The 22,693-nt window shown below is 37.9% G+C and overlaps 2 protein-coding genes across 2 annotated transcripts in view; one reads left to right on the plus strand and one right to left on the minus strand.

The window, feature by feature from the left end:
• Nucleotides 1-869: 869 nt before the first annotated feature.
• slc2a13b (solute carrier family 2 member 13b) lies at nt 870-21,062 on the minus strand. The gene is made up of 13 exons (XM_084094332.1): nt 20,924-21,062; nt 19,519-20,004; nt 19,261-19,420; nt 15,702-15,907; nt 14,362-14,470; nt 13,801-13,964; nt 13,430-13,550; nt 11,134-11,259; nt 10,120-10,238; nt 9,863-10,015; nt 4,371-4,534; nt 2,034-2,102; nt 870-1,831 (listed from the first exon to the last, which is right to left on the minus strand). The coding sequence occupies exons 2-13, from the start codon at nt 19,976-19,978 to the stop codon at nt 1,823-1,825; spliced, it is 1,860 nt and encodes a 619-aa protein (XP_083950458.1). The 5' UTR covers nt 19,979-20,004; nt 20,924-21,062; the 3' UTR covers nt 870-1,822.
• The window catches only part of lrrk2 (leucine-rich repeat kinase 2), a 58,600-nt gene continuing 56,920 nt past the window's right edge, over nt 21,014-22,693 (plus strand). The window contains exons 1-2 of the mRNA XM_084094331.1: nt 21,014-21,435; nt 21,614-21,693. Of these exons, the coding sequence (XP_083950457.1) occupies nt 21,300-21,435; nt 21,614-21,693 (216 nt within the window). The 5' untranslated portion in view covers nt 21,014-21,299. The remainder of the gene's footprint in view (nt 21,436-21,613; nt 21,694-22,693) is intronic.

Here is a 22,693-nt window from a genome sequence, read left to right on the forward strand (position 1 = left end):
CGGCCCTCACTGAGACACACACTGAAGTACAGTACAAGTACTACACACACTTTACCAATACTGTACACATCAGCTTCCTGCTACTGAGACACAAACCCCATGCTGTTTGTTGTGAGAACTGGAAAGTACTAAAACTAAAAACTAAAAATGTAAAACTTTTTATGCGTTTTGGTTGTTCATTTGCACGACAACAGAGGTTTGGGGGCCTGAAAACTTTTGAACTTTTGAAAATGGGTTTCAAAGTGCAAGTTTTTGAAAACGATATCATCTCCGTGTAAAAAAAACAAACAAAAAAAAAACACTGCATTTGTGAAAATCTATAGGTGAGTGTTTCTTTACAGAGTGACATCGCCAACTACTGGCCTGGCATGAATAATACAGCGTTTTTAATCGCGGATCCGTGTGTTCGGGGATTGTCGTCTGTACACGAAAAATGCAAAGAAAAACGTTTCTGTTTTTCATCATTGTCGTGTAAACATACTCTTAATCTATTGTTTAATAAACCTGCCATTGTACATTATGATTATTGTTTCTCTTTGGCAAATTGCTTTTGTTCCTCGTTTGTAAATAGCTTTGGATTAAAGCTTCTGCTAAATGCATAAATGTGAATATAAACATAAAATTAGTCCTGTATGGTCATTTTAAACAACAGGAAAAAAAAAGAATTGTAAAAATGAATGAACATGAAATATTTTTTTGTATGGCAAAATTTCTTGTATTATTTAATTCAAATGAATCTTAAACATACATTCTTCAATTTTTTATGTTTATAGCTAGAAAATACAAATTCACATTTTAGAATCCCAAATTCAATCCCGAATCCCAGATTTGCAAAAATCGCAAACCTCATGTAAAATAAAACAGCTCAATTCACTTTGATCAACACTTTACTCAAATACAGTGGGATTCACATTACAGAATATGCACTGAATGACCAAAAACGAACAAGAAAACAGATTCAAATAGGCAAATTCTTAAGAGTCAATGACTGGATCATTATTGCAGTGATTATTATATTTCTAGAATGTCATTATGTATTTCCTCCAACCCTGATTGATGGAGTGTGTAGCTTTTCATTTCTTAAACAACCATGTAGGAAGACACATCATGGCCATATTCCAGGAGGACAATATCAAGATTCATCAGACTCAAACTGTGGGACAATGGTTGAGAGGAAGCATGAAGAATCATTTTCACAGATTTATTAGTGTATATTATACTATGTTATATTAAGTTCATTTTCCTGTGGTCCAGAGGTGTGAAAATACCACCAGATTTGATGTTCACACAATATTTTGTTTTCAAGTCAGTGAAACAGAGGGCTGTGGATCAGTGTCCTGCACCGGGCTAAATGAGGGGAACAGGGGTCAGAGCGGGTCAGAGAGGGCAGAGCGGGTCAAAGAGGGTCAGAGAGGGTCAGAGCGGGACAGGACTGAACAGGTTTCAGCCTGACGGAGCCGAGACCTGCTGAGTTACAGACTGACATGACCACCTTAAAAATGGATTTATTCATGAAAATGAACAAATACAGGATTGTAGTTTTCAGCAGCAATTTCAACTTCATAGAGTCACATCAGGAACTTATCTAAACATTAGATCGCGTCTAAACTATTGAGATGTTCTGTGATCGAGAACACCAGAATCAGAAGTAACAACAAGCTCATATAATCTGTAACAAAAATGACGTGTGCACAGCACGTTTCAGAAAGACACATAACAAAACTCCAAAATAAGTGTAAAATCTGCATCAGAAATGAAATATGACACAACAGTTTGATTATTTCCAAACAATGAATCTTCAAGTCCACATGCAACGGCATCATTACTGCAACTGCAGCAGAGAAACAGTGATCAGACAACAACAGCTGATTGAAGCTCTACTAACATCTTCTAATTACCACTGAACCTTTTTTTTTTTTACTTGTTCCCCAGTTAATAATAATAATAATATGTAAAAATGTGGTATTTAATGCATAAAAACATTGTATGTAATATTATTTGGAGTGTGGAAAAACTTCTGTACTGATACTCACTGATATGTAGGAAATTCTGCCCTCTGGTTCCAGAGTAGAATAATGCAACGCTCCAAACTCCAGTCGGGGCTGGAACAGCAAACACTGCCAGCTTCATTCAACTGCACTGACACCAAGCGCCAGATTTACTGAACAGGGCAAATTAGCATAAGCGTGCAATCCCCCCTCCCCCCAAAAAAAGCGCTGATGGGAGTGTAAAGTTCTGCACATGATCTACTGACGACACACACATTATAGAACAGACACAGCCGGATCATTTCCATAATGACCAACACAATCTCCACGAGCAGCGAGTGTCTGGTTTAACTCTGGTACTGTTTGAGCGTCGGGCAAAAATTCAAGATTTTTTTTAAAAATTATTTTAATGAAATGATTGTACTATATTTTAGTTCGATGATATGTTTTTATTAAATATTGTGTACTTTTAGGGGATTTGATGGTACTAAATTAAAGTTATGCAGTAGTTATAATCCATTTATTCAGTTTTTGAGCATGGACCTGAACATTTAATTTCCAACTTAAACGGTCATAAATATTAAATGCTTAAGCATATACTTAAGTTTGGTCTCTTTTTAAAGAAGACACTTGGCAGATTATTGCTGAAGTGGAAAAAAAAAGTTTTAAAAAGTGAACTTAAAGTTATACAATTTACATTTATTGTTATGAAAAATGCAAAAAAGTTCTTATATGAAATATATATTTTAAAAAAAACATGTTTCACTCTAAAATTGTGAGAAAATCAAAGCTATAAATCTAAACAAGTTTTGTTTCAAATTTGAGGTTGATATCTCAAAAAATAAGCTTTTAGTAAGAGTTTGTTTGGCTGCAGTACCAAACGTTTCCACTAGATGAAATTCATCTCCTATTAATTTCCAATGCGTTCATTTTTGACCACGAACAAACCAAGTGTGAATATTTTTTTCAGGACCATTTAACCTTTTCGAATCATGTCTATGATGTTTGTGTGTGTGTGTGTGTGTGTGTGTGTGTGTGTGTGTGTGTGTGTGTGTGTGTGTGTTCACACAGCAAGTGCAAAACCTTTACCAAGTTTCGTACCATTTCGATGAAGTAAAAAATTCAACAACAACAACAACAAAAAAACAACGTAAAATTTTTTGGGTCAAAAATGACCAAGCAGCATCAAAGGTTTAAGGCATGCTTTTTGGGGGCGGTAAATAATGACGCAAACGCAAGTAAATTGACTAGCTCAAACCTTAGTAAATCACCTTGCATGATTCATTTAAATATGCTCCTCCCATAAGTTTTGTGTCTTAAAGAGAAACTCCTACAAATGCATATGCAATAAGATCAGCTGCAAAAATAACATCTGCGTCTTTACAGCGCTAATTTTTCACTGCGTGTCTTCAGTAAATTCTGACAGTAGTTTTATTAACGCCAAAAAAAGGGGTTCTGGTGCAAGCTGTTAGTAAATCTGGCCTCAAGTGTACAGAATCATCTTCACCGCCACCACAACCTGCCCGCATCCTGAACCACATCCACAATTCAGCCAAAATGAAAAATCTGCCATCATTTATTACCAGTTTGCTGTTATTTTTATTTTATTTTAAATTATATATTTTTTATATAAATGTTTATATATACATTGTATACATATTATACATATAATTCATGTTTGTTTTATGGTGCTTTTATAGTGCGTTTTGTTGGAGCTCATTGTCACTATAAACCGTCACTGTATGGAAACAAATATATTTAATTCTTTAAAAAAAAGAAAAATTGGAATGACATGAGAGGGACAGAATTTTCATTTTTGGGTGAATTATTCCTTTAAATATGGGGTTCAGACCGTGTGTGTCTAAATGGAGTTTGAATATGAGAATGAGATTTGGGGCACAATTCATTTTTGTGTAAAATGTTAATTCAAAGTTTAGAATTAGAATTTGAAGAAGAGGAATGTTCAGCAGTGAAAAGCACAAACTCCCAATAGTTTAATAATGTATTAGTATATGCACATGGCTCGCACTCCAGAGCGCTGATTTGTATAACAATCACTTCCTGTTATCATCAATCCAGTCAGTCCTGCTGCGCATGACGCATAACTTATAGTAAACTATACCCTAACACTGCTAATCTGTACATGTGCAAATACAATCACCAGAGAAATATCAGATAACATCTTGATAAAATCTACAATGTTTAGGGAGAATCAATGTATTTGAACTGAATCAGTTCTGTGTGAGTCAACTAGACTGTTGAATCTCTGGAATGAGAACCACAGCATCCCACACACCATGAATCATCTCATCAGGAAAGACAGAGCAGAATCTATTCATCATCCGTGACGTCTCCGTCAGAGTGGTAGTTTCCTCCCGTTACCCTGATGTAGTGAACGCCCTGACTCCCGCTGGCTCCACAGCTGCAGAGTCGCCGACCGAACCGAGACTCGATCTCCTCCAGACGCAGACCCTTGGTCTCCGGCAAACAGCCCAGCACAAACACGAAGCCCAGCACAGCCAGACTGGAGTACAGGAAGAACGCGCCTGGACAAAAGAAACATTCAAGAGGAAACTAAGATCATTTTCTCATTTTCACATTTCAATAATAGTCTACATACAAGTATTAACCACATTCCTATCATTTATTAGTTGTTTGTGTACATTGTTAAATTGTGGTGTTTGCCAGGTAAAGCGTCATTACTATTATTAAGGTTAGTGATTTGAACTAATAGTTTCAGAGTTGATCCTTGACTATCTGATTCTGGGCCTCAGGTCAGGAAGCAGAGAGACTGGCTAAACCGACCGTCTGCCGTCTCACGTCACTGAGGTCAGATAAATCCCATCACATAGAGCCTCTTTCACCTAGATATCATCATATAGAGACTGTGTCTGTTCCCCGAATTAGGACATAAAAAAAACTCCTAAACCCATTTAAGGGTAAAAATTTAATTGATGTTCAACAAATAAAAATAGATATAATACAAATGAACAAATGATAAAGCTTGGGTTGCTGAATATTCAATCCCTTACTTCTATGATTACAGATTATAATCTAGATAATCTATCTAGTGTAAATGATAAATCACATTTGAGATTCGTGCTGGCTACTGTATACAGGCCACCAGGGCACCATACAGACTTTATCAAAGAATTTGCTGACTTTCTATCAGAGTTAGTACTGGCTGATAAAGTCCTAATTGTTGGTGATTTTAATATACATATAGATAACGAAAAAGACGCATTGAGATTGGCATTTAGAGACATTCTGAACTCTATTGGAGTTAGACAACATGTGTCAGGACCCACTCATTGTCGTAATCATACTCTAGATCTAATATTATCACACAGAATCAATGTTGATGCTGTTGAAATTCTGCAGCAGAGCGATGACATCTCAGATCATTATCTGGTCTCGTGTAAACTTCATTTAGCCAAGGCTGCAAAGCCGACTCCGTGTTACAAATATGTTAGACCTATCACTTCTGCCACTAAAGATTGCTTTATTAATAATCTTCCTGATCAGTTTCATCATCTCGGCATCCCAGATAGCTTAGAAGAACTCGATATTGTTACATAAACTTTTGATGCTCTCTTTTCCAGCACTTTAAACACAGTTGCTCATTTGCGCCAGTTAGTCCAATGCCGTGGTACAAGAGGTTTTTTTTCCGCATTTCATGGAGAGATTGCATACAGAGGCCTTAATGCTAGATCTGCTAATTTTTCAACCCTCTTAGAAGAAAACCCTAGGTACTTTATAATTAACGAGAAATAAAGCTTCAACCCCAGACATTTCCAAGCAGCACAGCAGTAATTACTTCTTTACTTACAAGATTGATAATATTAGAAAGAAAATTATAATTATGCAGCCGTCTACTACAGTATCGCATCAGGCAGTGCACTGTAGTCTCCCTGAGGAAAAAAAATTGTCTAAACTCGTTAAATCATCTAAATCGACAACATGTATGTTAGACCCTATACCGTCTAAGCTACTGAAAGAGATGCTTCCAGAGGTCATAGATCCTCTTCTTAATATCATTAATTCGTCTTTGTCTCTAGGATATGTACTGAAAACTTTTAAGCTGGCTATTATTAAACCTCTTATTAAAAAAACGCAACTTGATCCTACAGAATTAGTCAATTACAGGCCGATCTCGAATCTACCTTTTTTGTCAAAGATACTAGAAAAGTCAATATCTTCACAACTATGTTCCTTTTTAGAAAGAAATGGTTATCTGTGAGGATTTCCAGTCAGGATTTAGACTGTACCATAGTACTGAGACAGCTCTCATCAGAGTCACAAATGATTTGTTCCAATCATCCGATCGTGGTTGTATCTCTCTATTAAGTGTTACTGGATCTTAGTGCTGCATTTGACACTATTGACCACAACATTCTTTGAATAGACTCGAAAATGATGTTGGCATTAGTGGAATTGCACTAGCATGGTTTAAATCATACTTATCTGACCGTTATCAGTTTGTAGCAGTAAACGAAGAGATGTCATATAGATCACAACTTCAGTATGGCGTACCACAAGGCTCAGTACTAGGACCGTTGCTGTTCACTCTATACATGCTACCCTTGGGAAATATCACTAGGAAGCATGGCATTAGTTTTCACTGTTATGCTGATGATACACAGCTCTATATATCTCTTCGAGCCCCAATGAAACTTACCAATTCAAGAAATTAACGGAATGCATAGCTGATATAAAAAACTGGATGACTAGCAATTTCCTACTACTTAATTCTGAAAGTTTCTAATGATTGGACCAAAAACCTCCGCACATACTAACCAAGAATACTGTCTAACAGTTGATGGCTGCTCTGTCAAGTCTTCGTCGTGCTCTTTGATACCAATCTTTCATTTGAAAGCCACGTTTCTAGCATCTGTAAAACCGCATTCTTCATTTTTTAAAATATTGTGGATTACTTACAAAGCACTAAATGGTTTAGCTCCCCAGTACTTGAGCGAGCTCTTAACACATTATAGTCCTTCACGTCTATTGCGATCTCAAAATTCTGGCCAGGTGATAATACCTAGAATATCAAAATCGACTGCTGGCGGTAGATCCTTTTCCTATTTAGCACCAAAACTTTTAAACAGTCTTCCTAACAATGTCTGGGAAGCAGACACACTCTGTCTGTTTAAATCTAGACTAAAAACACATCTCTTTGACCTAGTATTCACATAGAACATTATACATTCCTATTATTCAGATCATTTAGGAATTATTATTAGGCTGCATAAATTAGGTCAGCCGGAACCGGGAACACTTCCCATAACACCTGATGTACTCGTTACATCGTAAGAAGAATGACATCTACGCTAATGTTAGTCTTTCTGTTTATTCCTAGGTTTACTGTAATCAGCCGGATCCGGGCCGTATCCAGATCAAATGTAGGACCTGCGTCTAGACACGACCACAACATATCCCCGAAGTGTCAGCAGAGATTGTGTCAACTAGACTCTCCCCTGTGAAGGCCTCATCGACACGACAGCCATCAGCACTGATCCTCAATAAACCCGTCTCCATACCCGTGTGACTCCGATCTCAAACCAGATGGAACTGGATAATATTCTGATTGTTCCGATTCAATCTGACTTCTGACCTGTAATGCTGCCTGGAACATAATCATACACTTGGTTGGTTCATTGGCCAGAGGAGAACTGGCCCCCGACTGAGCCTGGGTTCTCACAAGGTTTTTTTCTCCATTCTGTCACCTGATGGAGTTTTGGTTCCTTGCCACTGTCGCCTTTGGCTTTTGGCTAGCTTAGTTGGGGACATTTAATTTAATATTCAACAATATTATTGATCTGCCAGCATTGACACCATTATATGAGAACTAAACTGAGCTGGATGATGACATAACTGTTTTCTCCAGAGCGGCTATATATATATATATATAAAAATGAACTAAATTAATATATTTTTTACAACAAAAATGAAACATCACTGAACTTACTTAAGCTGGACTGTGACGCTACTGTAGCAACAACATAGAAACACACTAGCAACCACCCGACCACTGTAGCAACCGCATAGCAACACGCTAGCAACCACATAGCAATTGTAACATATAGTCCACTGAAAGCGATCAGAGTTGAAGTGGACCCAAGTGTAGTTTTATTAAACAATCAAATCAAATCAAATCAAATCAAGTATATTTGTATAGCGCTTTTCACAATACAGATTGTATCAAAGCAGCTTCACAGTATTAAAATAAAATAATACAACAAAGTTTGTTTCTAGTGGAATTTATTGATTGATAGAATAAAATTAAATATCCCCAAAATATCCCCAACTGAGCAAGCCAAAGGCAACAGTGGCAAGGAACCGAAAAACTCCATCAGTGGTGACAGAGTAAACAGAATTAAATGATGACTTGACTAGAACAGACTTGGACATGAACCATAAACATACTTGACAAACTCACTGTCTGAGGGATTACAAGAAACAAAGCTAGACAAGGAACAAAGGAACATGAAGGCTAGAAATGCACATGGACTAATCACATCTAACCCCTGAGAGTAATTAAATACTGAGCCAAAGACCAAACCGAACAGAGAATAAACCATAACCATAACAACATAACACAGAGCAAAGGAAGCACATGGCATAACCAGGAACATGACAAATCTAGGAACATAGCTATGACAATAACACAATAAAAGACATAAACCTAAATGTGATTCAAAACCCAAAACCAAACCTGACAACAATGCACTATTATAACTACCAAGAACAATTTAAAAACAGCATAGCAACATACCTTAAACACTCAGAACACCTTAGCAACAACCCAGCTAGAATACTCCAGCAACCACATAGTAACACACAAGCCTGAACACCCCATCAATCACATAGAACAACCTAGCATAACAACATGCTTACAAACACTCAAAACACCTTAGCAACCACCCAACCAGAACCATCCTAACAACCACCCAGAACAACCCAGCAACCACCTCACAATGCCCTGGAACAAACTAGCAACTGCAGAGCACACACCTAGCAACACCTTAGCAACCTGCATGCTTAAAAACACCCTAGCAATGGCGCTGAGAACGGCAGAGCCTGAGCTCACAGTGCTCGCATTCTCCGTGTTCATTAGTTTACCACGTCTAACAGTCCTGTCTCATACGTTATTAGATAGAACTGATATACATAGAAAGTACACAGTAATGAAAAGGCATTAGTGTATGTTGTGTGGTTGGTGTCCAGTGCTGCTGAGCAAACATACATAATCATGTTTGGCTTGTTCTCCCCAAAGTTGCGTTGGATTTTCTCCTCAGTGTAAAGGTTAAGAGGCCCATCTATCTCTGTTTTCCATGTTCGTAGAGTTAGTTTGTGGAGTAAATATGTAGACTATAATCTGTGCGTTTACACAGCTTTTTTTAAAGTTGGTGCTGGTGTTTCGTGTGCGTCCGGCCAACCAGCGTACACTAACGTCACTGTAGTTCCTAGTAGTTTGACTCTGAAGTAGGAGCTAAATTAGTTCTCCCAAAAGGAGTTCCTAGAACTAAAATAGTTCCTAGTTCCTATAGTGCCAACACGCCAAAATGCGGGTACTTCCACCAATAGTTCTAGGAACTATGAAAAGGTTCCTCTGGTACGAAAGCCCCTTTTGTCTAGATTGGACATTCAGAGGCTCCTAGTGAACGTGATCACGTCATCAAGTTAAGATCAGCATTGTCATTAGATTTTTATTATTCATAAATGTTTGCATTCATTAATCACTGGAGTGTTTTGTGGTGTGTTGCATTATTGGATTCCAGCGAGCACGAACAGCAGAATCCAGCTGCTCATGATAGTGTGTGGACACTAAATGTTGTGTTCAGTGTCTTGTGTGTGTGTGTCCTGTGTTGTACCGTAGTATGTGAGGTACTGGGCCACATGGAGAAAGGTCAGAGACACAAGGACGTTGCAGATCCAGTTGACCCCGGCAGAGCAGGCGTTCCCTGTACTGCGAGCCCACAGTGGGTAGATCTCAGAGTTCACCGTCCAGGGCATCGGACCCATTCCTGCTCACACACACACACAATCTGACATCAGTGCAGTGCCTACAGATGCCTCGAACTTCATTAACAGTTACTTTAAACTCCAGCTGAACTGAGAGAAGTCTCACCTGGGGCAAAGAAGGCCAGATACAGCACCAGACCCAGCAGAACAATCCAGGAATAAGACGTTGGGCAGTAGTTATAGGCCCAGAACAATCCTGCGCTCTCCTGTGTGCCATTGGAACACCTCCATAAAACATGAACAAGACAACACTTAATCAAACTAAAACAAACTACAGTATAATACTGTTCATTTAAGTAAGTAGAGTTGTGAAATTCAACATTAAGGTTGTTCTTTTTAATAAATCATATGCACCCTCGTGAAAATGAAGTTCACTTTAGTATACTTTTAAAAAAGGAGTACTATGGAAATAATATACTTTAAAAGGTTATACTTAAGTGTGAACTGAATGTAATGTTATCGGACACTTAATTGCATGTTCTTTATAATTGAATGGAAATGTGTTATAGTTTAAATTTATATTAAATGTAATTAGTTGAACTAAAGAGTGCTTTTTGACCCACTTATGTACATATTTTTATGTCATTTATGGAAAATCTTTTTTGAAAATACTGATGTCTGTGAAATATAGTTAAAGTGTCCTGCTGAATGCACTGACAAGAATTTAGCCTATGGTAAACTTTAATATACTTTAATGTAATTTCTATTGAAACTTGTATGTCATGTATTTAAATATATTCATAACTACACATTTGTAAAGACGAAGATACAATTTAGTACATTTAAAATATATTAACTGTATTAAAATGTAATATCAAATAGCACACTACAGTTAAAATGATAATCAAGCATGTGCTTTTATGTTACTCAACACATTAAAAAAAGTGCACTCTTCAATCTTTCTTGACAAAAGATTATTAAACAATTATTCAAAATGACTTTTAGTTTGACATTATAACAAAGTACACGTTTTTAAGTGTGTGGGGAAAGTAAATACACCTTCTATTTCATTACTATTATATTATTTGCACGTACAGTTTTGATCAAGTGCACATTCAGTACAATTAAGTTCATAGTGCACTACTTTTTCCCAAAGGCAGGGATTGCAGAGAGGTTTCACCTGCCGGCTGCAGAGGTCTCAGTGTTGGCCGCAGACACAGGCACACATGAGGACTCGACCACTGATGTGCCGTTCACACCGTAGCAGAAACCACACGCAGGATCCAGCATGCAGGATTCACAGAACCTTCACAGAAACAAACTTCATTTGTCAAGTAGTACATTCAAGATTCAGAGCTTTACAGAACTCTGAAAGGAAATTTCAATTTACTGAACTCTTAAAATCCACATAATAAACAATTACATAAATACATATAAATCGTTCAAAATACATCTACCATAAGCTGAAGGCATAGTGCAAACCAAAATAAAAAGTCCGTCATCATTTACTTACCCTCATTTTATTTCAAAAGTGTATGACTTTGTAAATGCTGAAGGACTACACTACCCATAATCCCGAAGAGAGCTTTACCAATCAGAGAAGTTGCTGTTATACAGTTGGAATGAGACAGTGCCAGAGTATTGTTGATAACATGAGTCTCTTGCACAGTGTCCTAACCAGAGCAACCCAGCAACACACAATAAAAGTAATCTTTTCCATGTTAATCAGAGTTTTTGTCCTAACAAAGAGCAACAGGTGATTCTATTTTAGAAACGGTTTCCATTTTCGGAGACATCATGGCTAGAACAACATACAGGTACTGATTATGTACTTTATTTAATGTTAAAAGAATTTAATGCGAGTTTGAATATAATTTTGCGCGACTTTTACAGTCATACTGAAAGTGACGTAATTCACCTGAGATCTTGAAAATAAACTTAAAGGGTTAGTTCACCTCAAAATGAAAATTCTGTCATTAATTACTCACCCTCATGTCGTTCCAAACCCGTAAGACTTTCATTCATCTTCGCAACACAAATTAAGATATTTTAATTAAATCTGAGAGCTTTCTGTCCTTCCATTGACAGCTACGCAACTACCACTTTGACGCTTCAAAAGGTGCGTAAAGAGATCATAAAACTAATCCATATGAACTGAGCGGTTTAGTCCGATTTTTTTTTTTGAAGACACTCAATTGCTTTATATGATGATCAGATTAAATTTAGGCTCTTATTCACATATAAACATTGATCAGCGAAGACATAAACAGAAGCTCAACCGAACCTCCTTGACACGTGAGAACAAACCTCATTGGTTCTTGCTGAAGCTCAAACATGATGCGTAACACGAGAATGAACCTCATTGGTTCTTGCTGAAGCTCAAATATGATGCGTAACACGAGAATGAACCTCATTGGTTCTTGCAGAAGCTCAAACATGATGCGTAACACGAGAATGAACCTCATTGGTTCTTGCTGAAGCTCAAACATGATGCGTAACACGAGAATGAACCTCATTGGTTCTTGCTGAAGCTCAAACATGATGCGTAACACGAGAATGAACCTCATTGGTTCTTGCTGAAGCTCAAACATGATGCGTAACACGAGAATGAACCTCATTGGTTCTTGCTGAAGCTCAAATATGATGCGTAACACGAGAATGAACCTCATTGGTTCTTGCAGAAGCTCAAACATGATGCGTAACACGAGAATGAACCTCATTGGTTCTTGCTGAAGCTCAAACATGATGCGTAACACGAGAATGAACCTCATTGGTTCTTGCTGAAGCTCAAACATGATGCGTAACACGAGAATGAACCTCATTGGTTCTTGCTGAAGCTCAAACATGATGCGTAACACGAGAATGAACCTCATTGGTTCTCGCACGTCAATCAAACATGCTTGCGCTTCTGTTTATCATAACTGTGAGTTGATGAATATTTATATGTGAATAAAAGCCTAAATTAAATCTGTTCATCATATAAAGTGATCGAGTCTCTTCAGAAAATTTGGACTAAATCACGCAATTAATATGGATTATTTTTACAATCTCTTATGAACTTTTTGTTGCGCCAAAGTGTCATTTGCGTAGCTGTCAATGGAGGGACAGAAAGCGCTCAGATTTCATTAAGAATAAAGATGAACATGTGGAAGGACATGAGGGTGAGTAAATGATGACAATTTTCATTTTTGGGTGAACTATCCCTTTAACTGTGAACTCAGTGTGAACAAAAAACAAGTGACAAAGATTGTTTCAGTCTCTCAGTATGTATTTTTTAAAATGTTAAAATGGTGTAATATTTGTGAATTTTATTATATAAGCAGATATTTGTATATCTGAATATTCAGCAGTTATCTTCAAACATATTGTATGGTATATTCATTTGCATTGTCTTTATTTTTTTCTAATTTGTGGACATAGTCCTAATCCAGGTACAATCCTTAGGTCAATCTAGTCTACTAATGTGTAAAACTCACCCATAATGAACACATGTGGAGTTGTGGAGGGAGGAGTCACTAGGGTGAAAGGTCACGGGTGGAGAGGCCTGAGCCGAGAGCAGAAAACCAGCAGCGAGAACCATCAGACTTACAGCAGTACCTGAGGAACTCACAGCAAACAATCATTACTACATACTTCAATTAATTACAATTACACTTCAAAAAATGTTTTTCTGAAGATGGTTTCTGTCATTTTAGGTAGTTCTTATCACGCTGACGTATATGTTTGAGTTTTCAAGGATATTTTGGCTTCATTTTTCTACAGGGTAAGGAAGTGGAGACGAGTCGCCCATCTTTGTTACAGGCTTTGGTAAGAACCCATGTCTGTGTCTGTGCTTCTGAACCCTCACCTAGTATGCTTCCTAGAGTCAGCTTCCTGCGGCCCACCCTCTCCACGAGCCAAACGCCCACCAGAGTAAACATGAAGTTGGTGAAGGCTGTGGCGGCCGCCAGCCAGATGGCCATGTGATCGTCCTGCACGCCAGACATCTGAATAATGGTGGCACTGTAGTACCTGCAGCATCCAACCACATCATCTCATTCCCTTCAAATACACTGTTACATAAGCGGACTTCACGGAGTTCATTATCTTCAAAATGGCATGTTATCACACTAGTACTTTTTCCGCAGTATGTATAATGTGAACAGTATGCATATTTTCTGTATCATACTAACTGAAAGCTGCCTGGTTTGAAAGTAATGCATCACTTCACTATTGAAAATGGATATTTTTTGCCAGCAAAATCTTGCAGAGATTTCGCTAATGTGAACACGCCTTGAGAACAACAACTCTACTTAAAAAAACTGTGTAGCATGCAGTAAATTATTCACACTAGTATTCAATTCTGAAATATAGCCTTATTACAGGGAGTCATATGGACTCTGATGAAGTCATGTGACTCGTCACCTACATGACGGTGTTGATTCCCGAGAGCTGCTGGAACATCTGTAGGCCACATCCCACGATGAGAGCTCGACGTGTCGGAGCGTATGTTAGGATTCGCCACAACACTGGACCACCTACATCATCATCAATAATCAATCAGGACATCAGTCAGTCAAATGATATCATCGGTCTATACAATTGAAAGAGTTGACACAAATTCAATTCTAGTAATTTGTGATTACTTGATTAGGTTTTAAGTAATTTTGATTCACTAATGAGTCTTTCAGACTAATTTGAGAACTTCATGAAACTTAGGATTAATCAATTCACTGGATTCTAAAAGTTTGGAATAATTAAGATTTATTAATGTTTTTGAAAGAAGTCTCTTCTGCTCACTAAGGCTGCATTTATTCTATCCAAAACACAGTAAACAGAAACATTGTGAAATATAACAATTTAAAAAAAACAAAACTATTTTTCATTTGAAGATTTGTTAAAATGTAATTTATTCCTGTGATCAAAGTTGAATTTTCAGCATCATTACTCCAGTCTTCAGTGTCACATGATCCTTCAGAAATCATTCTAATGTGATGATTTGCCGCTCGAGAAAGATTTCTTGCAGTTGTGCTGCTTAATATTTTTGTGGAACTGTGAAACACTACCATTCAAAAGTAAGATAAATATATAAAAAAACATAATATTCAACATGGACACATTAAAATGATCAAAAGTGACAGTAAAGACATTTATAATGTTACAAAACATTTCCATTTCAAATAAATGCTGTTTTTTTTAAAAACATTCTATTCATAAAAGAATCCTGAAAAAAAAAAAATCACTGTTTCCACAAGAATATTAAAAAGCAAAAACAATGTTTTCAACATTGATTTGATAATAATAACAATCATTACTAATAATTTATCAGCAAATATTATTGCTTTCTGAAGGATCAAGGAGACTAAAGACTGGAGTAATAATTCTGAAAATTAAGCTTTGATCACAAGAATAAATACAATTTTAAAATATAGAAAACAGTTATTTTAAACTGTAATAATAGTTCATATTTTTGTTTTACTGTATTTCTGATCAAATAAATGCAGCCTTGGTGAGCATAAGAGACTTCTTTCAAAAACATTACAAATCTTAATTATTCCAAACTTTTGACCAGTCCTGTATAAGTGTGTGTTAAATGAATATAAATTTTATACTCAATTATTTACCCAAAATTCACTTCAAAAGAATGATTCACTGACAAATCTGCTATCACTATGGCTTGTGAGCCATGGCCTGAAAAACACAATTTAATATAAGATATTTTCCAGGTTTTCTGTGAAGGTTCATCATGCGATGTCATCATGATCTCACCAGAAGAATCATTCCTCTCCTCCTCAATGCTGCTCCGTATGCTCTCATACTCGTCCTCCACATTCACTCCTCCGCGGATCTGACTGAGCACCAGCCGAGCCTTCTGGGTCTCTCCGTTCTGCAGGAGCCAGCGAGGACTCTCGGGGAGGAAGAGGAATCCCGTGAACTGCAGGGCGGCGGGAACAACAGACAAACCCAACATATATCTATACATAAACACAAAAATCATTCAAAAATCATTACAACAAGTCCTTTTGCACCTCGTTTTAATCTCACATTCTCATTTTTAACTCTATGCTACTTTTCCTAGAGAATGTCTGAAGCATCGTACCATCACTGTAGCTCAATAAACAGAAGATTGAAACGCTTTGATTGATTAAATATGAATATTAAACGCATCACTACGACAATATGTGGTTTTTCTGAGTTCTTCCAAGTCTTCTTGGGTATTTTCATGATAATAAAGTATATTTATACTTCAATGCTAATCGACATAGCCATTATGACTGTATAGCAGGGGTATTCAATTAAAGTTCCGAGAGGTCCGGTCTCTATATTTCCTTCCCAGCGGAGGTCCGGACAATACTTTTAGCCGTAGTACCTAGCCGTAGTAAAAATCCTAAACACTCAAAATAGTAATCAAAGAGGTTAGATCAGATGTTTTAACAGGCTATTTTTTTATTTTACATTTAGACACCTTTGTGTATAGCACATTGAAGGCCTTGGGACTGAGAAAACATAATGGGGGTGCAGGGTTTACCTTTTAAGAAATGTATGGAAATGGTATGGTAATGGTTTTAGATTTTGCTCAAAGCAAGAAACTAATAAAAACAATGTACATAATCTAATTGTAACGGTCACCAGCTGGAGTGCCCTTGAGAGCCACCAGAGGGCACTCCACACCAGACTATTATCACTCCCTCACAAACTACATTTCCCATAACTCACTGCCCGGATTGATCATCACTGATTGCATTCACCTGTGTCTCATTACCCTGTTAGTCTCAGCCTGTTTATACCATGTTCACTCATTCACTCACTGCGAAGTTTTGTATGTTGTTGCACTGCATTTCCGAGCGTTTTCCCTGGTTTCATGTCTGTTGGTTTTTTGGATTCTTTGCCTGTTCTGTGGATTACTCTTTTGCCTCTGACCCCAGCCTGTTTTGTTTGTTTGTTTGTTTAGCCTACTTGTGTTTTGACCTATTGCCTGTATGTTGGATTACGTGTCTGGATTGCTGCACTACATGTGGGGCACGTTCAAGTTCAAAACGGTGCGCAACTTTTTGCTACGGTTTCCGGGTTGAACGTCATGTTTCCTGGAAACGGCGTGCACCGGTGTGCAACGGGGTTTGAGATACGTTTTCTCTTGTTTGGTGGGTGTGTCAGAACTGCAGTCCAATCAGCAGCAACATGTATATAAAGCACGCGGTATTAAAGTGAACTCGCACAATGGATTCAAGGAAAGTAATTTACAAATGTGTTCTATGCAGCTCGGTATACGCAACAACTGAGGATATTAGAAGACATGTTTGTTTTATTGTAAAAATATAGGATATCAACATAATTATGTAGTTGCTTATATTTTTAGCTTCATTGCAAGTGTATGACATTTGGTATAGAAATAAACAATGGTAATTAAGTGCTTTTCCTAAAAATGAGAAAGAAAATACAGGGTATTAAAACAGTATGAACTACAAATAAAGTCAGTATGTGAGGCTAAATAGATGTGTTTTAGTCTGAATTAGGTAAGATGTGTGCTTCCATTTCAGTTTCAGCAATCCCTTCACTCGATTGGGATGTTCTCTTTTGTTCTGGGCGGCAAGTGCAGTAACTGTAACATCGGGCATATTTTGTAGTATTAAACACATATTTATACCGACTTCATCAGGCTCCGAAAATTCTTCACAAAGAACACAAAGAATGGCCTTCTCAGCTGCCATAGTTGCAACTCTTGCGTCATCAGAACAGTGTGTTCAACGCATCACCGTTTCTGTTTAAAAAACGTTGTGCAACGTTTTGTCAGGGCTGAACGCAGCCCAGCTCTCGCTAAGAGTGCCTGCGCCGCCGCTGGCCAAGCCCAGCCGCCTCGCCAAAGGTTTGCAGTTGCCGCAGCACAGCCAATGGGCAAGCTAGACGCTCTGCTCTGTGCTCGCTGTGCAGCTGCACTGCATTTTAAAATAAAGGCTTCAATATTCTAGAGATAAGGAGTTTTTCCATAGCTTCTAGCTAGACGCAACACTCGTTCCCTTACTCTCAAGGAACCAAGGTTACGTTAGTAACCGAATATGGTTTTTATTGTTAACTAAAACGAATTAAAAAGTTTTTTTGTTCAATTAAATAAAGCTGGAATAAAATAGAATATAATTGTTAAAGGTACACTGTGTAGGAATTTCTCCCATCTAGTGGTGAAATTGCATTTTGCATTCAAACGAATAGTGCTCTCTAGCGCCTCGCTTTTTCAAATGCGTGTGTACCAAGAATCTATGACAACATGTCTTACAATAGCACTTCATCGAGTTTAACTATACATGTTCTACTGTTATGCTGCCTATATAATGAATTACACAACCAAGCAATGAAAAAAAGCTTGTAATTTAGACCGTAACATTGACTTACCTGTCGAGAAGAAAGCAGGCAACTTCAGCGTCCCTTTCAAAGTCTTTCTCCTTCATTAGCTCTTTCCACCTGGGAAAAGCTATCCCGATATTTACCCTCGTTTTTTGAATTCGCCGGTCACGTTTCCCTTTAAATTCTATTTTTTGCTTTTTTGGCGACGAGGATTCCTTCTCCTGTGGCTCGGCATAAGTATGATCCTGCATTATGAAGTACCGTGCAGTGCAGCCTTTCAAATTTGCCAGGGCAGTGACAAGCGCCTCTCACTGATCTCCGTTTCAGCTGGTTTCAGTCACGTGACGCTGGCTCTGAACGAAAACGCGTTGTGGAAACGCGTTGAGGTAGGCTAGTGCTGTTTGTCCCTCTCTGCTATTATAGTTTTTCAAAATGGCGGAACGACATGGAAGCCTCCTTGGACTTACTCGTCCAATGTAAATAAAGATAAGAAATTCTTCGCTTCCGAGGATAAGTCAGATCATTGGCAGAGGTAATTTTACACCAATAAAGACATATTTATGAATAAAGATATTGATTTTAGCTAATAAAATACTTATAAAACTACACAGTGTACCTTTAAGCTTTAAAAAACTGTTATTAAATTTAATATGTTGACTTGGTAAGTTAATGATATAAAATAAGTTTAAGTATACTCAAATGACTAAAACTGAAATAAAAATGAAATCTGTATAGGCATGAGCCACTTTAGATTCATTTTTGAATATCTTGTTATGTAATATTAATTACATTTTATTTAAAATAAATTAAAAATAATAATAAATAATACAAAACTACTGAGCTCTTTTTACGAATCGTATTGTGTTGCAGCATTTTTGCCACTCAAAGTAGACAATTCTGAGCTGATGGGTGGAAAAAATATACCTGTTGTAGCACAATAAAATATATATATAAAAATGATTTATGAGGTAAAGCTTCCATTTGAACCCACCTCCAGCCATCATGGGGCAGGTAGCTAAAGACCCCGTCCACCACGCTGGCTACGAACTGCCCACCAGTGATAAAGAGAGTGTTAATGGTGACCAGCTGACCTCGGAGATGAGAAGGGGACACCTCAGCGATGTACACGGGCACAGTCATGGATGCAATTCCTAAAAACAACAGAAGACGTGAAAGAAGGATAAGGCACACAAACTGAATTCACATAGCTTTCCATATACTGCAGTATTAAGGCTACAGAATTAATTACCTATGCCAAAGCCAACTGTGAGCCTTCCACACAGAAGAACCTCTTTGCTGTGTGCGACACTCAGGATGATTCCTCCAGCAGTGAAGATGAAGCTAGCGAGCAGAATGCAGATTCTCCGGCCGAAAAGCCCGTTGAGAAACCCTCCAGCCAGAGCGGAAAGAGCCGCAGCGCCAACAGTGATGGAGACCAGCAGCTCCTGCCACAGAGAGCTCAGGTTCATCTCTCTCTTCAGCAGAAGCATGGCTCCAGACACCACTCCTGTGTCATAGCCAAACAAGAATCCACCCAGAGCCGAGAAGAAAGCCAGGGTGTACACGAAACATGGGGTGGCGTGCTGGATCTGATCTGTGACTGTGGATGTGGACACGTCATTTTCTTGGTAGTTGGTTTGGACATTAGATGGCGTTTTTATCAAACTCCTTTTGTCCTCAACTCTCCTGTCTCCTATCAGCTCCTCCATTCTCTAGAGATTACGCACATTGACTCCTATGACAAAGAAAACACCTTGAGATCATCACATGATCAACAAAAGCCATTGCCTAGCCCAACCCAGAATGCACACGTTGACATTGCACACACCTCAAACCACAGTTAAACATAAATTTGCAAATTAAATATTGGTTACTTGGCTTAGGCCTATGCTAAAATTCTTGCATAGCACTATTTATGAGAGCTTCTTCAACACACGCACTGTACAGCGAAATCAATCTGATGTTGTGGAAAAGACTATGATTATTCAACAATTTACACTTTAACAGTGATTAGCGAACAAATTGTTCTTTTGAATCGGTTCTATGTAATAATTCAGTCGAACCGATTCGTATTATCGTTTGCGAATGACTCGATAGGCTAGCATTTGCCCGTTGGCACAATATAGCCTAACATCTAGTGATGGACCACTACAGTGTTTATTTATTTTGCTACTTTGGCACTAGCATATCGGACTACTAAATCGGACTCAAATGAATAATTGAATCATTTTAGGAATCTGTTCGCTATGGCGAACTCTTTGAACGAACCGATTCGCTAAAATTAAGTGGACTTTAAACAAACTCCGATTGAAAAGAAACTCGAGTCGAAATCGCGATTTAGCGTGCATGTAAAAAGGTTTCACACTTTGTAAACACGATATTTTGCTATGTTTATAGCTACTACAAAAATACATCGAAATTAAAAAGTCGCGAAATACATATTTACGTTGATTCGCATGTTTTAGCATTCCATTAAAGATTTGTAGTATCTTTATTCAGAATCTTAAAATATTGTTCATAAAACATGAACGTACCACGTCCTATGCACACTACACTGTAGCAATAGCTAACGTGCTAAAAAATGAACAATACACGTTATATGCATGTGAAATAACTTCAAATCCGTATATTTGCCTTCTCCCTCTGTAACCTACCAGCAAGACGCTTTTCTGGGTGCCATTCGCTTTAATAAGGGACTCGAGTTTTCTTGCTTTCACTCTGTTGTGCTCGAACAGGAAGTTTGTGAATTCTTGCAGTCATATGATTCATAACGCAGCGCGAGGAGGACCACAGCTGACATGACCAGGATCTCTTCTTTACCAAACCGAGAATGAAATCGGGAACTAAAGATTAGTCATATCAGTCTTTACTGTAGCATAACTCGTGTTGTGATTTGCATAAATATGTCAGAAGAAGAGCGTGTGCGCTGTGAAACCGATGATGGTCTGCAGGAGCAACGCTGTGTCCACATGGTCAGTGAGGATCAGAAGGGGCTTTAAAGCTCAGTTTGATGTCAGATAGCAGAAGACCATGGCTGATAAAGAGGAGTTGGGGATCAGACTGAAGAAGCTGCTGGTGAGGTTGAATCTTCAAGAGGGGAAACAGCTGGGCACTATGGTCCAGATCTTACAGGACCTGCTGTTCCTGTCCCATACAGATCACTGTGGTGAGTTCTTGACCACTGAAACTGGAAATCTGTAGCCTGTGCTTTGTTAACATTTCTGATGCTTTAAACTAGTCTTAATATATAGACTGAGAGCAATGCAAACTTTCAGACCCCCCTCTCTGTGCTTTTTCCAATGGGACGTCTATTTTTAGATTTGTGTTCTTCTTTTGTCCTGCAGTTGAGCTGTTTGCGGATCAAAACGTCCATGTGCCTCTGATGCTGGTGCTGTCATCGCATCTCAACAGCAAAGTTCAGCAGGTAGTCTTCAATTTTTTGGCTGCACAAATTTCCTGGCAAATGCTTAATATTTAACCCAGTGCTTGAAGTGGAATATCTTAGGTGAATCTATCAATTTGCCAATTCTATAATTCAAAGTGACACCAAAAACCTCAAATCCCTTAACTCTAAGGTTATAAATGTCACAATCAACTGCTGGGTCATTATTTAGTAGAACGAAATAACTACATGATGTTTCTGTCATTCACTCTGATAAGTAGGCCTAGTTTAAATCAGTGCTGCACTGTAAACAATAGTTTCTTGATTTGTTACAACTTTTCAAAAAATGTTGTCAAATCAGCGTAGGTTCACAAACATTGTTCAGATAACATAATTTTGTATCTACTCAATTTTTTAGATTAAATTAACTAAAAATGTTAAGGCAAACAGGTTAGGCTACTTTAAGTTCAACCAACAAATCATTTTTACAGTGTGATTGTATCTTTAATCATTACTTTGCATGAGGTTAATCTAATGCCACGTAAAGAATAATTTCAAATGAAAATAACATTCACGTTTCATTTTCATTTTCACAAACAATTTGTGATGAGGGGTGAATGCAGCACAAACTACAGTGGCCTCGTGAGAAACTGTCTCCCACATTACATTATGTAAACGGCATGCATGACAAAGAACTGCAGATGCAGATATCATGAAAATATTGATAAACACACACCTTGTCCTCTGCTTCTGACGCTGGCGCTGGCGCTGCAGACTGATGGGTGGCTGAGTACAAACAAGGGCCTCAAACAAGTCCGTACTGGCCCACTTCGAGCACTGCGTTCACTCATGCTATTCAAAACCATATGACTTTTATTTTACTGTGGGACACAAAAGGAGATATTGAGAAGAATGTTCACACTGCTCTTTTCCATAATGAAAGAGAATAGCGAGTGAGACTTTCAAGCTTGAATTGTGCACCCAAAATGTCATTTTATGAATGTAAAGGGGTCAACTGTTTTTTTGTAAACTGCTTTTTTAT

Source organism: Abramis brama (genome assembly GCF_963993115.1).
Source record: "Abramis brama genome assembly, chromosome: 20".
Taxonomy (NCBI): domain Eukaryota; kingdom Metazoa; phylum Chordata; class Actinopteri; order Cypriniformes; family Leuciscidae; genus Abramis; species Abramis brama.

Bases quoted from the DNA above. Each gene is read 5' to 3' on its own strand.
- slc2a13b (XM_084094332.1), bottom strand. From the start codon at position 19,978: ATGGAGGAGCTGATAGGAGACAGGAGAGTTGAGGACAAAAGGAGTTTG. The intron at 15,908-19,260 runs GTGGGTTCAAAT...GTTTATGTATAG, and splicing joins CTGCCCCATGATGGCTGGAG to ATATATGTTGGGTTTGTCTG. The intron at 13,551-13,800 runs GTGAGGGTTCAG...TGAGTTCCTCAG, and splicing joins GACTCTAGGAAGCATACTAG to GTACTGCTGTAAGTCTGATG.